Raw genomic sequence first — 22962 nt, 5'->3', positions numbered from 1 at the left:
ATCTTCCAGATGGAGAACCTCAAATAACAAGATATGCTTCCTCTTTTTATAGAATTCCTAGTAATGCAAATTCTGTAAATTGTAATGATCAGTCATTTACTGGTATGTTAATTTCTTAATGCATTCAATTTATCCTCAGCAGGTTTTTCTCTAATTATAAGGTTGAGAAGCCTGATTGTATTTTCACAGATGAATTGTAGAAAATTACATTACATGGCTTCTTTCAGTAATGCCCAAGATATAGATAAATATAAGCAAACAACTACTGATAAGAAGTCAGTCTCATTTTGATAGCACCCATTTTGATAAACAAAAAATGTTGTTTCTGCTTTCCCATATGTTTTGGAAGTCTTTTTAGAGAAAGGAAAGGTATTTCCAGAGAGCACTATGTTGAACCATTAGTTCTTTAAGATCAACCACCACAATTTATTTGATAATTTGTTGTTAACACACCACAACATCAGATGTGATAGGGGGGTATATTCTTATGGATATGTTGATTATTTAGAATTGTTAAGAATTGTTATACTTTTCATTCATTTGTTACATTGTGAGTAATTTTGTGCACAATCTTGTGGCGAAAGTGGTACACAAATATTCATTTAGGTCACCCAACCTTCACTATAAGGTTCCAAGGAAGGTTACAACAATAGAATATAATGTTTTTTTTAAAAAAATAAAACACATAAAAACCATCCCAAATGGAACAGATTATGATTATTAGATATATTTATATCCTGCCTTTTTCACAAGTTGGGATTCAAGGCAACTTACAATTTCATCATCATCACATATTTATTTATACTCCACCTTTTACACTGATACAGCATCTAAAAAGAACATTATAAAATAGAAAGCAATGAAACCAAGTGAGTTAAAAACAATAATTAAAATAGAGCTGAACACATTTAGAACCAGCATTAAAGTACAGCAGCCCTATAATAAGCATTATGACAACCTTTAGAAGACATCTGAAGGCAGCCCTGTATGGGGAAGTTTTTAATGTTTGATGTTTTAGTATGTTTCTGTATATGTTGGAAGCTGCCAAGAGTGTCTGGGGTGACCCAGTCAGATGGGTGGGGAAATCATCGTCATCATCATTTATACCTTAGTTTCAAAGGCGTGTTGGGACAGGAAGGTCTTAGCCTGCTGGCAGAAGGATAACAAGGAGGGAGCCAGTCTGACCTCTTTTGGGAGGGAATTGTGTCACCATCAAGCGTGCTTCTGATGTTGATGGGAAGGTGCTCACCTGAAGATCTTAGCACCCAGGCAGGTACACATTTAGCAAAAGAGATGTGCCCCACAAAACAATAAAGTGTTAATTAATGTGGCATCATTCTGTTAGGTATAGGGCATAGCTCAGTGGTAGAGCATCTGCTTTGCAGCCAGAAGATCCCAGGTTCAGTCCCTGGTATCTCCAGGTGGGGCCAGGAGTGAACCCTGCCTGAAATCCTGGACAGCTGCTGCCAGACAATGTAGACAATACTGAGCTACATGGACCATCAGTCTAACACGGTAAAAAGCAGCTTCCTATATCCCTATATAGGTAGGACCAGCATGTACATATTCAGTGAGGTCATGCTTTGAGGTTTGTTGTGTTTTTCCCCACCCTAAGGGATGGGGGAGGTGAGGTTGCTTGCTGATCAAAGTGAATGCTGAAGAGTTCTTTAAACATTTAAAGTGAATTAGAGGCAACGTATGTAAGGCTTTTTCCCCTTCAAAGACTAACATTTTGTTAACAGATCTGATTAGCGAGTTCCCTTTTAAAAAATTTAGTTCCTTGTGATATTTCCAGAAAGGCAACCTTGTAATCTATTTTGTATAAAATCCTAACATTTAGCAGAACAGCAGTGACTGCTGGTTTATTTATGACCATTCAGAGCTTTTTTTGCTTGCTTAGGAGTGTATCAAAATTTCCTTTTACCAAGTCTGAGGCCCTATCCAGACTATACATTTAAAGCTATATTGTACCACTTTAAACATCTATGGCTTCCCCCAAAGAATCCTGAAATCTATAGTTGGTTAAGGGTGCTGTGAGTTGTTAGGAGACTCCCTATTCCCCTCCCAGAGCCACGATTCCCAGAGTTCCCTGAGAAGAAGGATTGGTTGTTAAACACCTCTGGAAATCCAAAATTAGAATTAGATTCTCAACAGCAAAAGCTAAACCCATCATTCAGTAAGGAACACTGGTAAGGAACCAGTGCTCTTTAAGACATTATTGGACTCCAACTCTTACAAGCTCTCACCAGCATGGCCAATGGGAGTCCAAAAAAAGATTTTGAGAGTTACAGGTCTCTGGTTCCTGGTATAGACAGTAGTCATAGATCTGTCAGCTGTACTGGCTCCCAGTTGTTTTCCAGGATCAATTACAGGTGCTTACTTTGATGTTTGAAGCACCAAACAGCCTAGCACCAGAACTCTGGGAATTGCAGCTCTGTGAAGGGAATAGTAGCTTCCTAACAAAGTACAGTTCCTAGGATTCTTTTGAAGAAGACATGCCTGTTTAAGGGATATGATGCAGCTTTAAATGTATAGTGTCGTTGGGGTCAGACCAGTGTTGTCTTCTCTGGAGTGTCTGGCCTTCTGTGATTGAAAGTAGTCATTTCCCCCATCACCTACTGATACCTGATCATTTTAAACTGAAGAGTCAAGAAACTGGGAGCAAAGGAAACTGCCTTGTGCTAGATCAGACTATTCGTCCTTGCAGTTCACTTGTTTATTGGCCCTCTGGGGTCTCAGGCCTTTCCAGTCATTTGCTTCAAAATCCATTTTTCACTAGAAATGCTAGGAATTTTCCCAGGCCTTTAAAACTTTTTAAAATTATTATTTATTTATTTTTTAAAAAAGACTTTTAGATTGGTTTGGGAGTTTGAGATTATTTTTATTATCTACTGCTCAGTTTCCCCCTATTTTTATGTCCTTTTATTTTAAACAATATGTAAATATGGTTCCTAATGAACATCCTAGTGTGGGTGCCATTTATCCACACTGGTTTGCCAGTATGTGCATCGCCATTCACATTCCACAGCAACTTGAGCACTCTTCAAGGCTTATTCATGTGTTCAAAGCGGGTGCAGGAAAATGCTTTCCCTCCCCCACCCTAAATATCACATCACCATTCTAACGCCCCCGAATGATTTCATATTGAGCACAGTTGTCTTAAAGGGATTGGGGCACCCAATTCCATGTTGTTCCCAGTTGTCTGTTGTTTCTAGTTATGCTCTACAAATGTCTACATATGAAATATGGGTGGTACCCTTGTCCTGTCAGTGCAAGGATTTATGCTTGTGCAATGGGACTTTCACCCTCTCCTCTCCCCCCAACCATGCATGTCCTGCACCCTCCCCAGTTCTGTTTTGGGGGGTTTGAGGGGATTTAAAGAGGGCACAGAGAGAGGAGGGGGAGGAAAGACCCATTCTGCACATTGAAATTTTTGCATTGTTGGGACAGCTACTTAGCACTACACTGGATGCAAGCCTATGTACTTCCATCCCATTTGCCAGGCAGGTGATACTGTTTGTGCCTTCAACTAAACATGGTGGTCTTAAGCAAGTAGCTCTCACATTTTCAGCACTTCTGTACTGCATTTAGGTACATTACACTTTGGTACATTGAATTCTTAGTCTTCAGCCTTGTAGTTTATTAATGTTTTTCAGAGCTTTGTATGGATTAGAAGAAATCTCTGTTAATCTCTTGTGCCACATCAATTGTGGTGATGGGAAAACAGATTTGTTTAGACTTCTTGATTGAATGGAGTAATATTGCTAACAAACAAATATGCATATCTCAATATAATTTTATGGCAGCTTCAGAGGAATTTCAGGGCATAAAATGTCTTTCATTTTTAATGCACAATAAATTTTTGAACAGGAAAGAAGAAGAGTAAATAATACAGTTCCTTTACGCAAATACTACATTATCTAGATAAATAGAAGCTATAAAAGAAAAAAAAGAGAAACAGTAAATGCAGTGGCACTGATAAATGCAGATCAATCACAATATGGGGGGGGGGTGGAGAGAAAGAGATAACAGTTCAATATAAATATAATCTTTCCAGTTGGGGCAGTTGCTTTGTACGTTTGCTGAAATTCATATAATAATCACAATGTTTTGTATTTTCTTACTGTGTTCCACAAACTTTTATTGCAAATTTGTTAGCTAAGATTGCGAGGAATCTTTTATTCACAGAGGCAAATCAAGTAAACGGTGTCTCCTTTTTTTAATAGACCAAGATGTAGTTATATATATATATATAGTAAAGAAGAGAATTGATGTTTGGTCAAAGCTACCAAAAGCACATAATTGCAGGAATTGTTTGAAGTAGGTTGGTGAGATACAAATGAAAACTTGTATCCACAAATCAGTGTCATCTTTCCTTAAAAGCAGGGAGGGGCAACCTTTTCCCCCCTCCGTGGGGGTGGTAATCTGTTGGGAGCTGCTAACTAGGTGTTGATGGGACTGAAACTAGTGATGGGTGGTGCCAAGTATGGAAAAGACCATAGCTCAGTGGTGGGGAATGTGCTTTGCATGCAGAAGGTCCCATGCTCAATCCCTGAGTTCTGCAGGTGGGACTGGGAGGATCTCCTGTCTGAAACCCTGGAGAGCTGCTGCCAGTTGGTGCAGACAATACTGAAGTAGATGGACCAATGATAAGGCATATTCCTTTGTTCCAAAAGGACTTCTCTCTATAACTCCATTTTCCCAACTTCCTTCCTGTCTTCCTCTTCTTGCCCAGAGAACTGCTGGGCAAGGAACAGCTCATTCTTGCCAGAGATCTGAACTGATAGCTTGCAAAACACTTTTGAAAATAGGGTGATGCTCTGATGGCCACATGAAATTAGACCAAGGGCTGAATGTGACCTGTGGAAAAGAATGAGGCTGAAATTCTGAGCTTCTTGTGACTTTGTATAAATATATAATAGCTGGGCTGCTGGATCAGACCGATTAGCCTCAACCCCGACACCATGTTTCCTACAGAAGCCAATCAGATGCCTGTGGGAAGCTCACAAAATGAGGACACCTGTCTTTCCTGCAGTGCTTGTTCCCAGCAACAGGCATTTTGGTGGCATACTGCTTTTCCAATTAAAGGTTCCACTTAGCTATGATAGCTGGTTGCTATTAATAGTTCTTTTCCATTAATTTGTCATCTCCCCCTTTAAAGCAGTAGAAGCCATTGGCTATCACCTTGTTTCATAGCAGTGGCTTCCACAGCTCAGTTATGCATTGTGAGAAAGTACCGTGCTTCGTTTTGCCTCTCCCAAATCCACTGCAAATGATTGTATTGTGCCTCACAAAAGCGGCGGCTGAAGTTGCAATGGTGTCAGCCTCCAGTGATGCTCAAGAAAGGGCTTTAGCTCATTGGCAGAATATCTGCTTTGCATGCAGAAGGTCCCAGGTTCGGTCCCCCAGAATCTCCAGGTAGCAGTAGCAGAGACAATTCTGATAGAAATCCTGGAAATCTGTTATCCATTAAGGTAGACAGTACTGGGCTAGATGAACCAATGGTTCTATATGGTGTAAGGCAGCTTCCTAGGTTCTTAATGTAAGTGGAGCCTCGCTGGATCAGGCTGAAGGGGCACCTAATTCATCATCCTTTCCCCCTACAGTGGCCAGCCAAGTGTCTCATTTTAGTGCAAGACACAAAGGCAAGATTCCCTGTTCCACAGTTACTCTCCAGCAGCTCTTATTCAGAGGCATATTGCCTCTGGTTCCATAAAACAATTCTCTACATACCTATAACACTTCTAGAGATGGATCAATTTGTCATATATATTTGAGTTCAGTTCTCCATATTTCCATATTAGTTTGCAATAAAGTCCTCACAAAAATCCAGCATTTCAGCATAAAATTCTCCCAATATTCACATTTTTGTATGCAATCTTGCAAATACAAACATTTTTGCAAAACACTTTTCTGTAACCTTTGGGTTACGCATGCAGCAAACCTGGAAGTATTTTTCTGGGTTTCGCCGCGCGTGCATGCACAGAAGTGCTCTACACACCGCATACATGCATGTGGCGCGGTAGCGCGCTTCTGTGGCCACACGCATGCGCAGAAGCTCTCTACCGTACCATGCGCATGCGCAGAACAGGCACCTCCAGTTGCGAATTCCTCAGGATCTGACCGGACCTCTGGAACGGATCCCGTTTGCAGCTGGAGGTACCACTATTTTTATACACATTACCTGGCCGGAAAACAGCATTGCAAAATTTGGAGAAATGTCAAAGTGCGGCTGTGTTTGCATTCTGTTCCAGAAAGTGCAAATTAAGTAATTTCACCTTTAAATCCAGACTTAATAGAAATTCTTCCCCCAACCCTAGATGCTGCAACAGGTTCGGCAACCCTTGAGTCAGTTCAATATCCCATAAAAGGTTGAAGCATTAAGAACCCATATTAAGAGTTTTCACATTTTCATTCTTCCTGAGCTGATGATTGTGTGGACTTTCCCCATCAAAGCGTTTAAGGGCCTTTTTGCTTCAGTTTAATGTGCACTTGTTCGTTCTTATTAAAGGTCACTTTTGGAATGGGCTTTGAACCTTTATGTGCTCTCCTAGCTCTCAGCATACTTCTTTCCATGCCGGGCCCCATTTCCTGATCACTCTTTAATTACATTTGAAATCCCTTCGATGCCGTTATCTCCACACTGTCTCAATTAGTTCACCTCCAACTGTGTCAAATTTTTATGAGGTGGGACAAAATACTGCTAGTTATAACGAACTCTGGGTGTGTTTTTTTAGCTTATCTCCTCGCAGCAGGGCAAGGAAGAGTTTACAGGACTGGTGTAGTCTAATTTGATAGTGAGCTCTCTTGCCCTTTTTGGTCTGATTTATTTTTTTGAGAGTGCAGCTTGCTGTCTCTGCTGCTAAAGGGAAGGAAGCTTCCCCCACTTTTCCTTGCTTGATGGCTGCAGGCTTCATTGATCAGCAATCACTACTGCAGAGTGGGGTGGGGGAGGGGGACTTTTAAACGTTTGCAAGCCCTGGTCAGGCATGGGGTTCTGAGAACAAAGCATTAAGGAAATAATAATGATGAAAAAGCCTCTTTTCTGTACAGCAACCTAAGAGTCAGAGAGTTCCGGACAAGGTCTACCCATGGTAGTGATGCAGAACCTTTTCAAACCTGAGGGAAGCCTTCCAGGGGCTGCATGCCAGTAGTGGGCGGAGCCTGAAGCAAAAGTGGGTGGAGCAATTGATGCAAATTTTACCTTTAAACAGTAGGTTAGCAGAGCAGACTATAATGCTAAACCTCCAGCTGCTTGGAAAAAAGCAAAAGACTCTCTCTGTTCCTGGGGTTTTCTGTCCCCCAGTGCAGGCATGTCATACAGCGTGAGAGATATGTTTCTTTCTTTCACTTACAAAGTGCTGCCCGTGAACCATCCCAAAGTGATTCACTATGTCAAGTCCAATACAAAGGTACCTCTGGATGCAAATGGGATCCGTTCCGGAGCCCCATTCGCATCCAGAAGCGAACGCAACCCGTGTCCGCATGTGCGCGGGTCGCGATTCGCCACTTCTGTGCATACGCAAGACATCATTTTGACCATCTGCGCATGCGCGAGCGGCGAAACCCGGAAGTAACACTCTCTGTTCCTTCCGGGTCGCCGCAGCGCGCAACCCGAAAATACTTATCCTGAAGCTATTTCAACCCGAGGTATAACTGTACAGACACAGACTGGATCTAAACACCTTAAGTTAAAGGTGTTCACAAACGAAGGTCTTTTATAGGATCCAAGAAGATAAGAGAGACAGGGCCTGACTGATGTGCAGTGGGAAGGGGGTTGCAAAGGATAGGTGCCTGGTTCCTACATATCATACTGAATAGACCTCCTGCAGGACACAGTGACTGGTTGGGTATATAAGGGGTGAGGTTATTTTTTAAGGTTTCGTGGCCTAAGCTGTGTAGGACTTTGTGCACCACGGCCAGAACCTTTGATTCAGGCCACATCTATGTGGCAGTTCATTCCATTCTTACAACTTTCCCTTTACTGTTAATTTCCACATTCTGTCTGAGCTTTCATGTGATATACCGTATTTTTCACCCTATAGGGTGCACCAGCCCATAGGGCGCACCTAGTTTTTTTTGGGGGGGGGAATAAAGGGGGGGAATTATTTCTCCCCCAGGCGCAGGGCTGGGGCGGGGGAAGCCTGAGCTTCCCACGACCCCAGCCCCCAGAACAGGCTGCTATTCGCAAGCCTAGGGAGCCCTGCGGGAACTCCCACGGGCTCCCCAGGCTTGTGGATATCTGCCTGAAGCCCGGGGTGCGCTGCTTCAGTGCGCCCCGGGCTCCAGGCAGCAGGCTGCTATCCGCAACCCCTCTCGCTCTCCAGGCTTCAGCGAAAGCCTGCATTCGCCCCATAGGACGCACACACATTTCCCCTTCATTTTTGGAGGGGGAAAAGTGCATCCTATAGGGCGAAAAATACGGTAACTATGGTGGAATATAGTGCAAGTTCAGCATTCATTTTCAGATAATTTGAAAACTTTTTTTCCCCCTCCTGGAAGCAAGTAACATGAAAATGAGTACTAAGTTTGCACTATGTTCCACTATAGTTCCAGAAGTGCCTTTTACAGCGTGGGAAAGCTCAAATGTGAGGTGGAACTTAAGGGTTACCAAAAAAAATTTGTGAAAACAGAATAAACTGCTGTGTGAATGAACGCAACCTTAGCTTGGTGGCTAAATGGTGGCCAGTGAAACCAGTGTTGGGGTTTTGTTGGAATATTCTGGGATTAGGTGTGGAGGACCATCATCTTGTGATGAGCCGATGCCCTGTCTGGTGGGCATCTCCTCCAGCAATTAAGGGTTTCTGGGTACTGGAGTGACTTGGCTTATCCAGGCTGGTCATTGGCTTTCCTCTCCGTGAAGAGATAGAAAGACTTTCTGTTCAAGCTGGACCTTTCCATGGGCCACAAATTGTTTTGTTTTGTTTCCCCCCTCCCTGTGAGTCTTTGCTTCTTCCCTTGTTACATCCTACTTCTGATTCCTCTAATTTCCCTGAGCATTTTCTTTATTTGATTGTGTTTATTACAAATAAGAGAAAGATGGAACAGCCACCACAGAGAGGCTGAATTAAATATTCCTTAATAAGCCACAGTCTAATTGTCCTTCAGAAATGAACTCATGTTGGTAAAAACCCTGCAGTGAAAGCTTCACCGAAAGTGTCATCGTGAACACATTTGGGTTGAATTCAGATTTTAAGATGTTTCAATCTCTCCCCCCCCCCCCCCCGCAATATTGGAATAGCATATTTTCTTCCTTTTCTTCTGTGAAGGACGTTTTAATGTCACAAGCCCTTCCCATACTTGAACTTTCTGATGAAAGATCCCTTAAAACCAGACTGAGGGGAAAACTTTGAGTGACAAACCTTGTTCTTGGCTGCCTAATCAGAGGTAGCAGATGTGTCTAGATGTCTTTCATATCATTCCATTGATGTTAAATTTGCAACAAGATGTAATTTGATGTGAATGGAAAAACAGAATGCTATAGTGCTTTCGTGCGTGCATGTGTATATTTTGTTTTGTTGCTTGCATTTAAATCCAAGGAAGGGGCATGTTAGAGCAAATTTTCACAGAAGCTCAGACGATTCACAACTAGCGGACCGGTAGTGGTTAGAGTGTTGGAGTGGGACCTAGGAGATCTGGGTTCAAATCAATGCTCAGCTATGAAGATGGACAATCTTGGGCTAGTCACGGTTCCCCAGCCTCACAGTTACCTACCTCACAGGGTTGTTTTGAGGATAAAATGTGGAGGGAGCAAACCACTTTGAGATCCTTGGAAGGAAGGTGGGATATAAATATTAAAAATACAGGAACTTGATTGTTGAGCTGATCCCTGCAGAAAGCAGCCTTGCCAGCCTTTGATTGGATAGGGTTGCTGTATTTTTGAAGAGCAAAAAAGAGGACACATTTGCAGCAGCTCATATGCCGCCGTCACCACCACATCACCTTCACACTCTTGCACATGCACACTCAGCACACTCAGTTACACACACAGACGCCATGCAAACACACTGCTGGCCCCACCCTGCACTGAGAGAAAAAGAGGAAGGAAGGGAAGGAGAGATGGGGGGGATGGGAGACATACAATGTGGTATACAAGGGTCTGCCACACCATAGTTTGTCCTCCCAAGAACCCTGTGGCATAGCTACCAAGCCAAGCTCAGGACAACTTTGGTCCAGGATACCTAGTAAACTGCTCTTCCCAAGCTTGTCTAGGTACATGTAAAAACTTCCACCCATGTGGCTCATCCAGATGATGCCCTATTTACACACCACAAAAACAGCAGCGGGGTGCTTTGAGAAGGCTGTTATTATTTCGCAGTACATAAACATTAGCTATATGGATGGAGGTCTTTATGTGTAGCCAAACTATTTATTGCCATCCTACTTGCACTCCCCAAGGTCTTCCCCTTAGAAACACTTCTCCTTGCCCATTGGAATATCAAAGGGAGGAACCAGCTAACCTGCCTCTATTATCTTTCAGTCCTTTTGCAAACACTACCCAACAACTGCCACTTAAAAAGAGAGAGGGAGAGAGAGGTGGCTGGCTGGCTGGCTGGCTGGCTGGCTGGCTGGCTGGCTGGCTGGCTGGCAAGCTTCGAAAGGGGTCAACGGTGGAGAAAGCCCTCGAACCAAGTTACATGAAAGGGCAGCAGGAGTTGGGGAGCTGCAAGGAGGCTCTCCGGGCTGCACTCCTTTTCTTAGGCAAGGCTGTCAGGTGTGGAAGCTTGAAAGGAGAACATACAGGGGGAATGGGGAGTTAGAGGAGCCTGTAGGTCGGTGTGATGATAGTGCAGATGATGGGGAGCTTGGCCTCGTGGCAGCACGGCAACCCTGGAGGCTGCTGCTAGGACAGGGGCTGCTGCGAGCAGGCCATGTCCAACATGAAGATCGCCAGCAGCATCCAAGGTAGCAGCACTCAGGAGCAGCAACTTGGAGGTGGGGCTGCCCTCTGCCTCACCACTTGGGAAGTCCCCACCACTGCTGCAGCCCTCACAGCAGTGGCAGTGGCAGAGCTTCCTGCTCGGGTGCAGAGCAGGTGGGAGCAGGGCTGGCATGCATCCTGGGGGCATGGTGCGCCGCCTGCAGAGGCGAGGCTCCCAGCGTGGGCGGGGGGGGCAGCCACGATAGCACCCTGGTGGTCGCGCTGCCAGGGGCAGTGCGCTTCCCCCCCACTCCTCTTCCTTCGCCAGTGGGCAGCAGCATCGGGGCATAGCAGAGCCACTGCTGATGCTGCTTTTGCCAGTGCCTCCTCCTCCGGAGAAATTCAGCCTGCACTTTCCTCACCATGTGGGCAGCTTTGCAGCCAGCTTGAGGGCACTGGGGAGGGATGTCTGACTGCACTCATTTTCTCCCTTGGAACCAAAGGGGAAAAACCCAGACATTTTTGCAGATTCTAAAAATCGCCCTGGACAGAAATTTTACCCCTGAAAAAGAGGACATATCCATGAAAATCCGGATGTATGGTGACCCTAATTGAGCATAGGTCTGTGGCGAAGCTCCTTGTACTGTGGTATCCAAACAGCACCCAACAACCAGCTGGCTGCTATGTACTTTGGAAGTTCTGTGTAAGGGACTTCTGAGACTCCATCATCCCTGGTATGTAGCAAATTCTGAAGAACAACACATACCAACACCACCCAGAAAAATCCCACCCACCCAATATCAGAAATCAGACCCTATGATTTTGTTGCTCAGATCTGCAGACTGCATTTCTTCATCGCTAGTTGTGGAATGTTTCTTTTGCAAAGTTTCCTCCAACACTCTTCAACACTCTACTCTCACCCCCTTCCCTTGTTAAACATGCTACCTTTTCTTCTTTTAAATGGCAAAAACTCCATTATGTGCGGAGTTAAATGTTAGAATAAATTAAATGCCCAGGAGTATAGAAATGCAAAACAGAGGGTTTGCTGCTGCAAAATCAGATAGTAAAAGGGGGAAAAAGAAGTATCGTTTCTGTAGGCAACTCATTTCACCATTCATTAATTGGGCACCACATTTTAGATTCAGAAAGGATTGAATACAATATTTTGCAATTTGCTTTCCTACAACACACACACACACACACACACACACACACACACACAAACAAACTTTTATCTCAGTGTGGTTATATATATTTTCTCCACACTGGAGCAGACTCAGTTCGGTGTTTTCTGTCTTTGTCTGAGCTCTTTATTGTTTTTAACGTCTGTGCTGATTTTGAAATTTTAAAGTCCTGGATGAGGTTGTACTCCTAGTAGGTCCATACCTTGAGGGGGGGTCCCAGATTCAGCACTATCTCTAGAGGCTCTTGGTGACTAGGAGTGCCCCTTCCTAGCTGCAGTTGGTTTGCCAGCTATGGCCACTTTCGGACAGAAATTATTGTAATCCACTCTGCCTGGGGATGCCTTTAGACCACATATAACCCCTGTTTTAGAACAGCTGCATTAGTGACCACTTCATTTATTTCATTTCATAAAATTTATATGCCACTAGATAAATTTATATGCCTGGCGTGCTCTGGTCCATGGGGTCACGAAGAGTCGGACACGACTAAACAGCAACAAGAATGTAAAAAAAGAAAACCTCAAAGCAGTTTACAAAACAGTAACACCAAGAAAAATTCAATACAAAATAAATGTTAAAATGTTAAATGTTAAAAAAACTAAAGCAGATTAAGTTTCACATCAATTTTCCAAGCATCTGGGTTGGTTTGTAAACACACCAGTGTTTAGAGCCCTAAATGGCATAAGCCTCAAAGACTGGCTCCTTCCCTACAGACTCTCTTGATCTTAATCACAGTATTAGACTGTCTGCTTGGACCTGTCTGCCATGGATGGTGTGTGTGTGTGTTCTGAAGTCTCAGAAGTTAAAACAAGCCCCCTTCCTGGTCTCAACTGCCACATGCGATATTTCGCTCTGACGCCAAGCAAACGTTCAATAGAAGTAGCCGTGGTAGCGATAACTTTTGCCACAGGATTCCGCTCTGTACTTGCTTCCCTGTACTCTAAATCAGGCCCATTCCCCACTTCCATTTGAAGTGCCAAAAAGAGGTGGGGGAAATGTCTCCCTTGCGCCTGCTCCATTCGTCCTGTGGCAGCTATTGCAGAAGCAGCTTGAAGCAGCAATTACATAGACTAAAACACAAATTAGATCTGCCACTCCATAGACAAGTTCTCCCCTAGGGCCTTAAGATTAATACGGGTGGGTGGGTGGAAGACGCAAAGGAAGCAAAATACTAAACAAAATAAATGTGGTTTCCCTTCCCTGTCTTTGAGGTTGCTTGAGCTTGACTTCGATGTGTTGCCCCAAGGCATGAATTCTAAAGGTGGGGCCACATGGCTGGAAGCCCTGCGCTCATATCCAGGGATGTAGCTGTGGAATTTGAGAGCAAATATTTCTAGCTGCCATCAGCCAATTGTTGGGATTAAAGGAGACCTTCTTGTTGCTCTGCGGTGGTGCTTTTTTGTGGGGCTGGGTGTGTGTGTGTGTCTTCGTTGGTTAGTTTTGCTTCATATTAGAGGATTTCATCCAACTCAGCCCCAAATTTATTCATTTAGTAATCAGGAAAGTTGTTGATTAAGGGGGAGCTTTTAAATCCTACCGCTCTAGTTACTACAATCTAGGAGCACTACTGCTTTTTTTCTCCCTTCAGGGCCACGGATTGGGAGCCAGTCTGGTGTAGTGGTTAGACCATTGGGCTAGGAACTGGGAGACCAGGGTTCCAGTCCCTACAAAAATAGCAATAAAACCCATGAGGGCCACTGAGAAATCAGAAAGGAGGTGTTGGCATGCTCAGTGGATATGAAATGCTGAGCATCTGTTGGAAAAGAAAAGAAAAAAGATTGAGAACTTGGGGACAGGGAGTGGAATGGTTTGTTAGAAGAGGGCGAGGATGGGCACCTGGACCTTTGGAGAGGAGCACTACTATGAGGAAGCAGTGGCAGCTGGTGCTCACTGAGACTAGTAGGGCTGAAGGCAGAGACGTCAGCCATAGGTGGAGCCGGAGCCAATGGCAAGCAGAGCCAAATAATTCCAGCTTTGTCCCCATCCTCCTCCCTGCTAAGGCAACACTAAGATGAAGGACGAGGAAGATAACAGGCAGTTCGGCCTGCTAGGTTGGCTGGTTGTAAGTAAGGCAGGTGGACAGGTGGGAGCTTCACCCTGGTGGACCAGCCTCCATTGCTAGAATTGGGTAGTTATTGCACCATTTTGTTGTCAAGGGAAGTCTCTCTCTCTCTCTCTCTCTCTCTCTCTCTCTCTCTCTCTCTTTCTCTCTCTCTCTCAGAATCACACACACACACTTAATTGGTTACTACATTCCCCTGGGGGTAGGGAACTTCCTTCCATCTAAACTCCACATTCCCTTGTGGGCAGTCTTCCAGGGGCCACCTGTGAGTAGTAGATAGGGATGAGGAAAAGATTCAATTCAGTTAGCATTTAAAGCTGAATCTATGAAACTCACACTTTCTGAAACAGTATGAGAACCGATACACAGTCACCCTTCAAAATTCACACATCTCCAGATTTTGTGATGCAATTCTCTATTAAAAGAATGTTTATGAAGGTAAACAAAGAGATAAACAACTATATGACTTTCCAAAGACATCTGAAGGCAGCTTTTAATGTCTGACATTTCATTGTGTTTTTATATTTTGTCGGAAGCTGCCTATAGTGGCTGGGGCAGCTGAGTCAGATGGGTGCAGTATCATCATCATCATCATCATCATCAATAAAAATGCATATGTTAGGGGAAGGTGCTCATACAGGGGACTTGCTTTACAATAATGTTCATAGTAACCAAAGTTGAAAGAAACAAAATTGCAATTTGCATTAAAATGCTAATGAGTTTTTATGAATAATAATAATAATAATAATAATAATAATAATAGTACAGTCGAACCTTGGTAGTCGAATGCCTTAGTTGTCAAACAAATCAGTTCCTGGAACGTCGCAAACCCAGAAGTGCATGTTCTGGTTTGCAAACTTTTTTGGAAGCTGAACGTCTGACGCGGCTTCTGTGGCTTCTGCAGCCAATTGGAAGCCGTGCCTTGGTTTTTGAACCATCTCGGGAGTCCGACTCCTGGAACGGATTAAATTTGAGAACCAAGTTACGACTGTAGTAATAATAATAATAATAATAATAATAATAATAATAATAATAATAATAATAATAATATTCTCAAGCTGATGTGGAAACATTGAGAACTGAATTTAAAATAGGAAAAATGAGAAATTGAGAAGACTGGAATTGAGATATGCTACCAACCGTTGTTCGGTCCCTGCTCCTGCCCACCTAGCAGTTTGAAAGCACATCAAGTGCAAGTAGATAAATAGGTACCGCTCCGGTGGGAAGGTAAACGGTGTTTCCGTGTGCTGCTCTGGTTCGCCAGAAGCAGCTTAGTCATTCTGGCCACATGACCCGGAAGCTGTTTGCGGACAAACGCCAACTCCCTCGGCCAGTAAAACGAGATGAGCGTTTCAACCCCAGAGTTGTCCACAAATGGACCTAACGATCAGGAGTACCTTTACCTTTACCAACCCTAAATTGTAGGTAGGGCCAGATTAAAAAAATAATAATAGGTGGCACAATAGATGCAACTCTTACCATTGTATAGTAGACATTACAGCCACAAAAAATCCAGGTGTTTCTTCACACTTGCATAGTCTCCAACTGCCCCCAAAATGCCAAGAGCATCATAAATACCTTTAAGATGCCATGGCTTTTCATTGTGTCAGAGTTCCAAATTCTGTGAGTGGGGAAAGGGAGCAGCAAAGGGTGGAGACAGGGAAGGAGGAGGCCCCACCTCTCATGGTAGAGGTGGTGCACCATCTGTTGCTGCTGCACTCCTCAGCTCTGCCAGATAGTACCTTTTAATGCACCCAACTACAGTACTGGTGGTGGTAGGAGTGGCCTAAGGGGCCCCCGCTTGTGTGGTCATAACCGCCGGCCATAAAGACTACATTGTTGGCATGGAAGTGTTCCCCGTAAACATTCAGCACGTGTGGCTCCTCTGATGCCCAAGGCAGGCTGATGGATTTTTAACCAGATAAGGCTCCCACGTATAACCAAGATGTTTGCTGGTATGGTATTGTTACATACTGCTCTTGGTAACAGCCATCGGGGCTGCTCAGCCTGGTATTCCATTGGCAGTGTGCATATATAAGGGGCGTAGAGTGCACACTGATGTAGAATAGAACGTCCCTATTTTCATCTGAGGAATGTTGGAGGGTACTCACATGCATATTTAGGCATGCACATACCCCTTCACCCAGACCACAAAGGAGCATTGTCACAGTTTAAAGACTCTTTCCAGCCAGACATAGACATTGTGGAGCAGAGCTGGTGAGGTGTGTGGCTGGCGAAAGACTTGGGAGAGCCTGGAGAAAGATATAGAGGCCTGTAAGGCTGCATTCATCCCTGGAGCCTGAGGTTCCCTATCCTAGCAATGCATGTTCAGATGTCCCAGCTTATGTAGCCATGCTGTTCATCTGCACGCATCTGCACTGTGGCTTTCCATCACATGAAAATGGTTCCCAACCTGCTGGCTTTATGTGTGTTTTGAAGAGAGCCTAAGAATATCATAAATCCACTTTGAGTTTTATCTCCTCCAGGGAATATGCAGTATTGTAGGTAACAAGGTTAGATGTGCAAAGCTAAAAACCACCATTTATGGCACTATAAGAGCTTCAAAGAAAATACATCCTGTGGGAATTGGAGCACTACAAAAGCATGCATATTTAAGGAAATACTCTGTGAAGGCAATGCAAAGCGTTTGAAGGGAAAGGAAGTATCCTTTTTTTTCAGCTCACCCACAACAGTTTTGCTCTGTGCCAGCAAAAGCCTCGTCTCCAAATATATTTACAGTGTCACATATGCCACCTGCAAAATTAAAATATCAATAGATGGCCACATTCTGCCTATTTTTGAAATGTGTTGTCAAATTAGCATTCATCAGACTTCCTGGGCTCAAGTCACCCTATAGCTCTTGCTACAACAAATAGATGTGATCCTGCCAGCAGGCTGCTGTCAACAGGAACATGCCTGGAAGTGGGTGAGCTTGAGTGAGCTGCCTGCAGCCCTTGTTCCTTGGACCCAGCTGGCAGAATATGCACAATTAGCTCTGGAGGAAGTTCTGGGGCTAGAAGATGGAAGGGACAAGGGAATGGCAGGCCATAACACTTTAAAAAAGAAAAAAAGCTGGAGCCATGGAAGATGAGTGAATCTTTTGGAAAATAGGCAAAGGCTGAATGATCTCTCTCTCTCTCTCTCTCTCTCTCTCTCTCTCTTTGTGTGTCTGTAAATGTATTATTAAATCTGTTTCTTTGGTGTGTGTTTGTTTTTGCAGAGATGGAATTTCATGATACTCCACATATCTTGTGCACTGGCTACCAGCCAGACATGCATGCTGTCTCCCAGTGTGGCTATCCGATAGAGATGGGTTCTGATGTCGATACCGAGACAGAAGGAGGAGCCTCACCAGATCAGGCCTTGAGGATGTGGATGTCCGGAATGAAATCGGAGCACAGTTCGTGTTTATCGAGCCGCGCAAACTCAGCGCTATCCCTCACTGATACTGACCACGAAAGGAAGTCTGATGGGGAGAACGGTAATGAAGCAAGCCATTAAAAACAGGCATAGATTTATTTCAATGTGGGTGTGGGTGTGCATGTATGAGAAAGAGGTTCAGCAATGCTAGTTTGTACTTAAACAGAACTATCAATGAGGCAGCAGTCGGGTAAACAAAATGTAGAAAATGTATACACTTGGGTATGTATGCTTTCGTGAGCATCCATGGTGGTTTTGTAAAAAATAATAATAATCTAATTTTCATACACTGTGGAAATTTACTTCATTATTTATCAGATAATTTCTACTCTCGTTAAAAAGAAATCCAAAGGGCAGGCTGAGGAACAACATAGTAAGAGGCATCAACAATGTTTGTTTTAAAAAGACTGAAAGGGGGAAAGCAGCGTTAAATATAAAACAATAACAACAAATTCAAACAAAGACATTGGAGAAAGGTGCCTTATTCCAGGACAGACTTTTACTTGCTTCACTCAGTACCTAAAAGCTAGGGCATCTGCCTTGCACACAGAAGGTCCAAGATTCAATCCACAGACTCTCCAGGAGGGACTTGAAAAGATTTCCTTTCTGGAATCCTGGAGAGCTGCTTCCCATCAGTGTAGACAATACTGAGCTCAATAGACCAATGATCTGACTCGCTATACATGAGCATCCTATAATAATAAAGGAATAATAATTTTAATAAAGAGTCTTTGTGGGAAGGGGGTTACTGGTTTGTTGTTGTTCTGATTATTTTGCATTTCATGTTCTCATCTTGTAGTTTTATGTTGTTAACCGCCCTGTGATCTTCGGATGGTATACAAATTTTGTATTAATAAACAAACAATATATGTATATACTGCCTGGCAGTGGTTCTCCAGGACTGTAGACTGAGAAAGGTATTTCATATCGGAAGCTACTTTTGATTATTTGGAGATGCCTGGGACTGAACCTGGGACCTTCTGCGTGCAAAGCCGGGGGTTCATCCCTGCCCCTGCCCCCAGACGCTACTTATTCAAACAGACTAAAAGCTTGCGGAAACTTCCATCATCGGCTGATGGTGGAGCAGCTATGTTTTATTATTTATTTTATTTGAAGACGGGCATCACCAACTGGAAGGAAGGTGCCCAGGTTGACACAGATCCTTGTGATATCCTGAGCTCATTCAGGAGGAAGGATGGGATAGATATCAAATAATGTTGTTGGCATCCGTGCATCTTGGGAAACAATGGAGGAGTGTGGCTTTGGGGGTACAGTCAAACAGTTGGAAGGTTGCAGCACTTGCTGTGGCTGTAAAGCAGGGATCAGCAAACTTTTTCAGCAGGGGGCCGGTCCACTGTTCCTCAGACCTTGTGGGGGGCCAGACTATATTTTGAAAAATAATAATGAACGAATTCCTATGCCCCACAAATAAACCAGAGATGCATTTTAAATAAAAGCACACATTCTACTCATGTAAAAACACCAGGAAGGCCCCACAAATAATCCAGAGATGCATTTTAAATAAAAGGATATGTTCTACTCATGTAAAAACACGCTGATTCCCGGACCATCCGCGGGCCGGATTTAGAAGGCGATTGGGCTGGATCTGCCCCCACCCCCCAGGCCTTAGTTTGCCTACCCATGCTGTAGAGGCTGAAAAATAATGATAATATATCCAACTGATGATCTTCTAAATATCCTGGGCCTAAGTTATTCAGGGCTTTCATTGTAATATCAAGCACTTTTATTGAATTGTTTTATTTTCTTTGAACTGATCTTGGGAAAATAACTGTAACGTGTTTCTGAAGTAGTCAGTTAATATGATTTTATTGGCATAATATCATTTGCATCTGTTCAGCTTACCCATTAAGATAGAGGGATAGATGGAAATCGCATACTCACACACTGATGAATAAAATATTGAAAGGGAAAACTCAACATACTAACTAACTTTGGAGTGTTGACACAAATAGCATCTGAGCACAGGAGATGGTACAGCTAAATGTAATCAGCCCTTGTGATGTCTTTGCTTTCCACAGTTCTACTTATACATTTTGACAGTTGGAGAACTCGGGTCAGATGTGAAGTCAGTAGCATAATTTTAAATCTGTCCCACAGTTGTCCTTGTATGTTTTTCGTGTCAATGTCCCACAGGCATCCCAGCTCACTAGTGTATTTTGAAGTCTATATGATTGGGAAAATCACAAATCACTCACCCTTGATACTCCTTTTATCATGGGGCAAGCACCCAACCCATCTTCAATACTCACATCATATTCACAATACATGACAAGGCATTTTGAGTGATATCCCATGTTTTTGTGCCTGCATCATCAACATTCTTCAGACAAGATGTCTTGTCCGTTATTAGCAACTAACACCTACTCCTTGGAATTCCCTCCCCTTGAATATTAGACAGGTATCATCTCTTGTATCGTCTCAGCACCTACTGAAAACCTTCCTCTTTCAGCACGTTGAGATGTTTCCCTGTGTGCATATATACTGGAATTATTTTTATTTTATTTATGCTTGTTGTTTGCCACCCTAGGCTCCTTTGGGGAAAAGGGTGGGATATAAATTTAATAAGCAACAGCAGCAAAAGAATGACCCACCCCTTTCTATGGAAGCTCATAAGAGTTGCATGTACCTCAGATCTTCAAATGCAGGTACTGGGGTGGTGGTGGTGCAAGGAACAGTTTATGTAGACCTCCCAGATAATTGCAGGGTTGTAGAATAAATAACTCCTGGATGGCAGTTTATACATTCTATGACATTCCAACTCATCTTTGTGCAGTTTGCATCCTTTTGTCATATCTGCAGTTCTCTACAGAAGAAGGTTCCCCAATGGCTGCTTACTAAGACAGTCAAGGGACGTCTGATGCTGATTTGTCAAAGTCTGTGTCCAAGGTCTAAGGCTGTTGCCATTGATTGGGAGGGTGTCACAGATGGAGAAGAAATTCAGTTCAGTTTGTATCTATAGGTAAATCGAGCTAAATCACACTTACTGAAAAGCAAACCAAAACTCAGCTATCCTTTGAAATGTCACACTTCTCTGAATTTTACTCAGCCCAGTTTTCTGTGCAAAAAAAAAGCAAATAACAGGGTAAAGTATGCATAATATACATATATTGGTTAATATAGTATCTACAGATACATTACATCAGGGAAAATTGTTACAAAGATCTGTGTACTAGGAGAAATGCTGGCTAATTTTCTTGAGAATGCTTTTTTTTAAAAAAAAATCTCAAGCTGATATGGTCAGGTACCAGCTGATATCTGCTTAAGACCTTGGACACCGACTGCATGAGTTTGCACAAGATGGAGAAACACTCCAACCTGTAATAAGGCAGCTTTCTTCTTTGTTCCTATTCCATCTCATTTCTGGAGGTGCATCATGATGCAGATATTCCCTTGTTTCAGGGCTGTAGTCTGGATTGAGGGCAATTGTCAGATAGTCCAAGACACCTGTTTAAAAATTCCTGTTTTCATTGTTAATGACAACTCATGGTACATTCTAGAATTAGAACTGAGCAAAAGTTTATCAGGTGATACTTTTTCTGGTGAAAGTAATATTTTTCCTCCACCCCTCTAGAAAAAAAAGTCCACTATCCTGATGTTCCCCCACTGTGTTTGTGTATATATGTATACATTTGTATGGTAGCTGCCATTTCCCCTCCATTATGCCCTGGAACAAATCTGAGTCTGGGGAATTGTGGAAGATGCAGAATGGTGGCCAAGCTGCCAACACAGATGCTAATCTTGACCTTTGCAGCACCTGCAGCAAAGCAGGAACTAAGGCAGGGAAGGGATGGGAGGGGCGGAGAGAGAGATGGAAGCTGTGCTACTGATAGTGTCAAGCCTCCAACCCCTTGGGGATAATTTCTCCTGCCCCTAGAATCATTTGATGAGATGGTCCCTCCAAACATCTCTGACCACAAATAGGGTGGATCATTTTTAGGTGTCACATGCCTGCAGTTCTAGCTAAAATCTTCCACGTGGAGTAATTCCATGGTTAGAGCTGCATGGAGGAAATGAAGAAAAGAATGAGCTGACAAGAAGGAATGAACAAGGGGAAGGTCAGTAGCTCAGCAAAAGAGCATCTGCTTTGTATGCAAAAGGTGCAATATTCAATTTTTGGCATCTCCAGGTACATCTGGGATTGACCCCTGCCTGAAGCCCCTGAGGGCTGTTGTCAGTCAGTGTATGCATTGCTGAGCTAGATGGCCCAAGGAACTATGTTCCTTTGACCAAGCAGATTCCTGGCAGTGATTTGCCGGAATGTGTAGAAGTGTGTACTTATAAATTAATCCATTTCCCCCCATGTGTGGGTTACTTCCCATAAAACCACTCAAAACGGTTTCACAATAAAATAAAAAACCAACCATCAGCAATAAAAGCAGGTATGTAATTTAACATATGACAACTGTAACAATTAGAAAGCAACAACCATAAACAATAAACACAATCTATTAAGTAAACATAATAGATTGTGTGTTAAGTAAACATAAGCAAACTGAATTGAAGTTCCCATATGAAAGGCTCTCTGATAAAGGGAAGTCTTCAGTAGAACCCAAATAAAGTCAGCACTGGTCTGATAAGTAACAGGAGAGAGTTTCATAGGTTAAGTACCACTGCACAAAAGGGCAAATATCTACAGTGCATGAAACAGACCACCTGATGAGATGCTGATTGCAGGAGGCCTGCTCCTGCAGAGCTCAGTAATCAGTTATGCATGCAAAGGGGTGAGAGGATCTTTTAGGTATCCTGGTCCCAAGCTGAACAGGGCTTTGTACATCAGTAAAAGCACCTCAAACTTGGTTTGGTACTTCTTTGTGTCCTGTTCTCATGCACATCACCTCTGGGAAGTTGTGGGTCTCCATTTGCTCATGCACTACTACCTCCATATGGTTGTGGCCAGGGGACTGCTGTACATGGGGAGGATTTAGCAGTGTGTGAACTGAACCATGTCATATTTGTGCACAAGTTGCCTCCAGTTGGTCCCAAGGCAGAACAAAGTCTGTGGGTTAAAAAAACAAAAAAAACCCACCCTGCTAATAATGACCAGTTTCTCTGGAAATAGTTGCCCGATCCAGCTTTACTATAAATAGCTCTGTTCTAAGACATAAACAGTTGCTATATAATGTGTGAGCAAAAACCCCTTCAGCAGTGAAGCTCCGGGATGCCAATGCTAGCTGAATTATAGAAATCGGGGGTGGGGATGTGAGAGAGAGTAGCGTTGCAAGGAGGCAAGATTGAGTTAGTGCCAGCACTCAACAATAGGAAGGAAAGCATATCTGTTTTTGCAACACATGCTTACATGGTTTTAATTCCTAAACTATTTCTTCCCTTATGCATAACACAGTTTCTAAGTGTATTTGGCAAATGTTCCAGTGTAAAGAAATGCATTTGAAACACATGCATGCCCTATTTGTTTG

General features: G+C 43.3%; 1 protein-coding gene across 13 annotated transcripts in view; it reads left to right on the top strand.

Moving 5' to 3' along the window:
* The window catches only part of TENM1 (teneurin transmembrane protein 1), a 375511-nt gene that overhangs the window by 117207 nt on the left and 235342 nt on the right, over positions 1 to 22962 (top strand). For all 13 annotated transcript variants that reach the window (XM_083484888.1, XM_083484887.1, XM_083484897.1 and 10 more), the window contains exon 3: positions 17328 to 17588. In XM_083484888.1, the coding sequence (XP_083341014.1) occupies positions 17328 to 17588 (261 nt within the window). The remainder of the gene's footprint in view (positions 1 to 17327; positions 17589 to 22962) is intronic.

Source organism: Podarcis liolepis (genome assembly GCF_965112155.1).
Source record: "Podarcis liolepis genome assembly, chromosome: Z".
NCBI classification, from domain to species: domain Eukaryota; kingdom Metazoa; phylum Chordata; class Lepidosauria; order Squamata; family Lacertidae; genus Podarcis; species Podarcis liolepis.
This window is presented reverse-complemented; position numbering and strand designations above follow the sequence as displayed.